Consider the following 7,500-nt stretch of genomic DNA (forward strand, 5'->3'; position numbering starts at 1 on the left):
ATTACCACCATCACAACCATCATCATTACCACCATCACAATCATTACCTCCATCACAACCATCATCATTACCACCATCACAATCATCATCATTACCACCATCACAACCATCATCATCATTACCACCATCACAATCATCATTACCACCATCACAACCATCATCATTACCACCATCACAACCGTCATCATCATTACCACCATCACAAACATCATCATTACCACCATCACAACCATCATCATTACCACCATCACAATCATCATTACCATCATCACAATCACCATCATCATTACAATCACCATCACCAAAATCATCATTACCATCATCACAATCACCATCATCATTACCATCATCACAATACATCACCATCATCATCACCATCATAACAATCACCATCATCACAACCACCATCATTACCATCATCATTACCATCACCATCATCATTACCATCATCACAATCATCATCATCATTACCACCATCACAACCATCATCATTACCACCATCACAACCATCATCATCATTACCTCCATCACAACCATCATCATTACCACCATCACAATCATCATTACCTCCATCACAACCATCATCATTACCACCATCACAATCATCATTGCCACCATCACAACCATCATCATCATTACCACCATCACAACCATCATCATCATGACCACCAACACAATCATCATCATTACCACCATCACAAACCATCATCATTACCACCATCACAATCATCATTACCTCCATCACAACAATCATCATCATTACCACCATCACAACCATCATCATCATTACCACCATCACAATCATCACCATCACAACCATCATCATTACCACCATCACAACCATCATCATCATTACCACCACAACCATCATCATCATTACCACCATCACAACCATGATCATCATTACCACCATCACAATCATAATTACCACCATCACAACCATCATCATTACCACCATCACAATCATCATTACCACCATCACAACCATCATCATCATTACCACCATCACAATCATAATTACCACCATCACAACCATCATCATTACCACCATCACAATCATCATTACCACCATCACAACCATCATCATCATTACCACGATCACAATCATCATCATTACCACCATCACAATCATCATCATTACCACCATCACAACCATCATCATTACCACCATCACAACCATCATCATTACCATCATAATCTTCATCATCATTACCACCATCACAACCATCATCATCATTACCACCATCACAATCATCATTACCACCATAACAACCATCATCATCATTACCACCATCACAAACATCATCATTACCACCATCACAACCATCATCATTACCATCACAACCATCATCATCATTACCACCATCACAACCATCATCATCATTACCACCATCACAACCATCATCATTACCACCATCACAATCATTACCACCATCACAACCATCATCATCATTACCACCATCACAACCATCATCATTACAATCACAACCATCATCATTACCATCACAACCATCATCATCATTACCACCATCACAACCATCTTCATCATTACCACCATCATAATCTTCATCATTACCACCATCACAACCATCATAATTATTACCACCATCACAACCATTATCATTACCACCATCACAACCATCATCATTACCACCATCACAATCATCATTACCACCATCACAATCATCATTACCACCATCACAATCATCATCATTACCACCATCACAACCATCATTATCACCATCACAATCATCATTACCACCATCACAACCATCTTCATCATTACCACCATCATAATCTTCATCATCATTACCACCATCACAACCATCATAATCATTACCACCATCACAACCATTATCATTACCATCACAACCATCATCATTACCATCACAACCATCATCATTACCACCATCACAACCATCATCATTACCACTATCACAATCATCATTACCACCATCACAACCATCATCACCATTACCACCATCACAACCATCTTCATCATTCCCACCATCATAATCTTCATAATCATTACCACCATCACAATCATCATTACCATCACAACCATCATCATCATTACCACCATCATAATCTTCATCATTACCACCCTCACAACCATCATAATCATTACCACCATCACAATCATCATCATCATTACCACCATCACAATCATCATTACCACCATCACAATCATCATTACCACCATCACAACCATCATCATCATTACCATCACAACCATCATCATTACCACCATCACAATCATCATTACCACAATCATCATCATTACCACCATCACAACCATCATCATCACCACCAACACAACCATCATCATTACCACCATCACAACCATCATCACCATCACAATCATCATCATCATTACCACCATCACTACCATCATCATTACCTCCATCACAATCATTACCACAATCATCATCATTACCACCATCACAACCATCATCACCACCATCGCCACCATCATCATCACCACCATCACAACCATCATCATCACCACCATCCCAATCATCATTACCACCATCACAACCATCATTACCATCACAACCATCATCATCATTACCACCATCACAATCATCATCATTACCACCATCACAATCATCATCATTACCACCATCACAATCATCATCATTACCACCATCACAATCATCATTACCACCATCACAACCATCATCATTACCACCATCACAACCATCATCATTACCACCATCACAATCATTACCTCCATCACAACCATCATCATCATTACCACTATCACAACCATCATTACCATCACAACCATCATCATCATTACCACCATCACAACCATCATCATTACCACCATCACAATCATCATCATCATTACCATCACAATCATCATTACCACCATCACAACCAGCATCATCATTACCACCATCACAATCATCATCATTACCACAATCATCATCATTACCACCATCACAACCATCATCATCACCACCATCACAACCATCATCATTACCACCATCACAACCATCATCATCATTACCACCATCACAACCATCATCACCACCATCACAATCATCATTACCACCATCAGAACCATCATCATTACCACCATCACAACCATCATCATTACCACCATCACAACCATCATCATCATTACCACCATCACCATCATCATCATTACCACCATCACAATCATCATCATTACCACGATCACCACACCATCATCATTACCGCCACCACTACCATCACCATTACCATCTTACAATCATCATCATCATTACCATCATCACCATCATCATCATTACCACCATCACAATCATCATCATTACCACCATCACAACCATCATCATCATTACCACCATCACAATCATCATCATTACCACCATCACAACCATCATCATCATTACCATCACAATCATCATCATTACCACCATCACAACCATCATCATCATTACCACCATCACAACCATCATCATCATTACCACCATCACAATCATCACCATTACCACCATCACAATCACCATTACCACCATCACAACCCATCATTACCATCACAATCATCATTCCCACCATCACAACCATCATCATCATTACCACCATCACAATCATCATCATTACCACAATCATCATCATTACCACCATCACAACCATCATCATCACCACCATCACAGTCATCATCATCATTACCATCACAACCATCATCATTACCACCATCACAACCATCATCATCATTACCACGAACACAATTATCATCATTCCCAGCATTATCATCATTACCACCATCACAATCATCATCATCATTACCACCATCACAACCATCATCATTACCACCATCTCAACCATCATCATTACCACCATCACAACCATCATCATTACCACCATCACAATCATCATCATTACCACCATCACAACCATCATCATTACCACCATCACAACCATCATCATTACCATCACAATCATCATCATTACCACCATGACAAGCATCATCATCATTACCACTATCACAATCATCATGATTACCACCATGACAACCATCATCATCATTACCATCACAATCACCATTACAATCATCACAATCATCATTACCACCATCACAACCCATCATCATTACCACCATCACAATCATCATCATTACCACCATCACAATCATCATCATTACCACCATCACAATCATCATCATTACCATCACAATCATCATCATTACCACCATCACAATCACCATTATCACCATCACAATCATCATCACCATCACAATTGTCATATCATTATCGCCATCACAATCATCATCACCATCACAATTGTCATATCATTATCGCCATCACAATCATCATCACCATCACCATTACCACCATCACAATCATAATCATTACCACCCTCACAATCATCATCCTCATTACCACCCTCACAATCATCATTACCATCACAACCATCATCCTCATTACCATCACAACCATCATCACCATTACCACCATCACAATCATCATTACCACCACCACAACCATCATTACCGCCACCACAACCACAATTTACACCCAGGCACCTCGACCTGCCCCGCTGACTTCCAAGCCTTCGAGGGCCTCTGCCTCCACCTCGGGCCAGAGCGCACGAACTGGCACGACGCCCGCAAGTACTGCCTGTCCGTGGGAGGGACCTTGGTGAGCGGCCTCCGAAACGCGAAAATTGGTCGCTCGTTCGCCCAAAGTGAGTGGTTTGGTCGTTATGGGTCGTTGTGGTGGTCCGTTTGTGGCGTTGGTTGCGTTTGTGGCGGTTCTCTCTTTTTGTTTTGTTGGTTTGTGGGTGTGTCTTCTGTTTTGCTTGTTTGTGCGTGTATCTCTTCTGTTTTGTTGGTTTGTGGTTATCTCTTCTGTTTTGTTTGTGCGTGCGTGTCTCTTCTGTTTTATTTGTTTGTCTGTGGTTATCTCTTCTGTTTTGTTTGTGCGTGCGTGTCTCTTCTGTTTTATTTGTTTGTTTTTTTGTGGTTATCTCTTCTGTTTTGTTTGTTTGTTTGTGGTTATCTCTTCTGTTTTTATTTGTTTGTTTGTGGTTATCTCTTCTGTTTTGTTTGTTTGTTTGTGGTTATCTCTTCTGTTTTATTTGTTTGTTTGTGGTTATCTCTTCTGTTTTGTTTGTCTGTGGTTATCTCTTCTGTTTTGCTTGTTTGTGCGTGTATCTCTTCTATTTTTTTTGTTTGTCTGACTATGTTTGTTTATTTAGCTGTTTGTCTGTCTTTTTGTTTATATTTATTTATCTATCTATTGTATATCTATCTGTCAATATATATCTGTTATCTATACATCTGTCTCTCTATCTGATAATCCTCTATTTTTCTAAATATTATCTATTTACTGTAATCTAACTAGACATTTATCTATCCAACTGTTATCTATCAGTACGAACAGCTGTTATCTATCTATATGTCAATTTAGTTGTTATTTGTCTCTATATTTGTCTACTTATCACAAGTTATTATATATTCATCAATCTAGTTATCATCTATTTATCAATCTAAAAAGTAATCACATATCTATCTATCAATCTACTCATCATATATATTCTTTCAGTTTCTTGAATCAAATTTTGAATAAAACGATTAATTTTCCAGATATCTTGGAAGTCCTGTTTTAAAGACAAGTCTGCATTTGGTTGTGTCAAAAGAAATTAGATATATAACGTAGCCAATATTTCACAAATCATGATGCCAAAAGCTCAGAATTTTTGTTGTTGTTGTTTATTCCTCATATGTTAATCGTTCTATCTGATTAAACTTAAAAAATTCTCAACTTCTGGTATTCATTGTGACATAAATACCATGGAAGCCAAGAGAAAAAGAACACTAAAGATTTGATTATTTCATACCATTTATATATATATATATATATATATATATATATATATATACATACATATATATATATATATATATATATATATATATATATACATACATATATATATACATATATATATATATATAATATACATATATATACCCTATTTACCTAATTAATGTATCCTTAATATTTTCACCTTAAAAACGTTTCCCCATCTGGAGTAACAAAACGAATAACAAATACGAAAACAAGATCCGCAGCCCTAAGCACTCCGTCCCTCCCCAAATCTAAAAACGTTTTCCCCTCGCCAGAATCGAACCCTCCCACCACCCCTTCACTAACACCCAAACAACCTCCTTCCACAAATCTAAAAACGTTTTTTCCTCGCCAGAATCGAACCCTCACCCCCTTTACTAACAAACAACCGAACGAACAGAATCTAAAAAAAAAAAAAAAAAAAAAAAACGTTCTTTTTTTCCTCGCCAGAATCGAACCCTCCCCCCACGCCTTCACTAACACCCAAACAACCTCCTTCCCCAAATCTAAAAACGTTTTTTTCTCGCCAGAATCGAACGCAGACCATATGTGGATCGGAGGCCACGACTTGTTTGAAGAAGGGCGATGGGAATGGCTCTCAGGGGAGGCCATGCCGACGGGAACCTCATTCTGGTCTTATTATCTGGGGTGAGGTCTTTTTTTGTAGTTTATCATTTGTACTTGTCTTATTATTACTATTTGTTTTGTTGTCTTTGCTATTGTTTTCAGAATGAGTCATGGTATTGGTGTTAACGGTGGTATAAGTGTTTTTTTTTTTTTTTGCTTCTATCATTTCTTATTTGTAGAAGGGATTATATCATTTTATCAATTTTATCAATGTATTATATCATTTTCATATATATCTCTTCATGTAATCATTTCCTATTAATGCGAGTATCATTAATACTTTTAAGAATAGATTCCACACTCGATCTTTTTACCACATCAAAACCAACAAAAATAACAACAGTCATGATGACAATGAAAATAACCTAATCCTCGTGACAAAAATAACACAAAACTTTTTTTTTTCAAAATGCCAAACATAGATAAAAGAAAAACTATTATAGATAATTCTTCTCACCAAAGCCCAACTGCCTCTCACGACAGAGTACAACAACCGAACAATGGAGGAGATGGAGAGCACTGTGCCGTTCTCTACGTTCCGGACAACTACAATTTCCATGACTTCCCTTGCAGCTGGGATTGCTTACCGCTGTGCCAGGTGGAAGTCTGTGCTTGATTAGGAAGTAGGAGAGAAGGAGAGAGAGGAAGGAAGGGGAGAGAAGTGAGAGAGATGGGGAGAGGTGAAGGAAGGGGAGAAAAGTGAGAGAGAGGGGAAGGTAAGGAGAGAGTGGGGAGAGGTGAAGGAAGGAGAGGAGAGAGAAGGGGGAGAAGTGAAAGAGAGAGAGGGAAAGGTAAGGAGAGAGTGGGGAGAGGTGAAGGAAGGAGAGGAGAGAGAAGGGGGAGAAGTGAAAGAGAGAGAGGGAAAGGTAAGGAGAGAGATTGGGAGAGGGGAAGGAACGAGAGGAGAGAGGAGAGAGAAGAGGGAGAAGTGAGAGAGAGAGGGGAAGGTAAGGAGAGAGGTGGGGAGACGTGAAGGAAGGGGAGGAGAGAGAAGGGGGGAGAAGTGGGAAAGAGAGAGGGGAAGGTAAGG

The 7,500-nt window shown here is 38.8% G+C and overlaps 1 protein-coding gene across 1 annotated transcript in view; it reads left to right on the top strand.

The window, feature by feature from the left end:
- LOC113808481 (C-type lectin) overlaps window positions 1-7,500 on the top strand; it is an 11,324-nt gene that overhangs the window by 3,133 nt on the left and 691 nt on the right. The window contains exons 4-6 of the mRNA XM_027359899.2: window positions 4,513-4,677; window positions 6,374-6,491; window positions 6,954-7,500. The exon at window positions 6,954-7,500 is cut by the window's right edge and continues 691 nt beyond it. Of these exons, the coding sequence (XP_027215700.2) occupies window positions 4,513-4,677; window positions 6,374-6,491; window positions 6,954-7,086 (416 nt within the window). The 3' untranslated portion in view covers window positions 7,087-7,500. The remainder of the gene's footprint in view (window positions 1-4,512; window positions 4,678-6,373; window positions 6,492-6,953) is intronic.

Source organism: Penaeus vannamei, chromosome 34 (genome assembly GCF_042767895.1).
Source record: "Penaeus vannamei isolate JL-2024 chromosome 34, ASM4276789v1, whole genome shotgun sequence".
Classification (NCBI taxonomy): domain Eukaryota; kingdom Metazoa; phylum Arthropoda; class Malacostraca; order Decapoda; family Penaeidae; genus Penaeus; species Penaeus vannamei.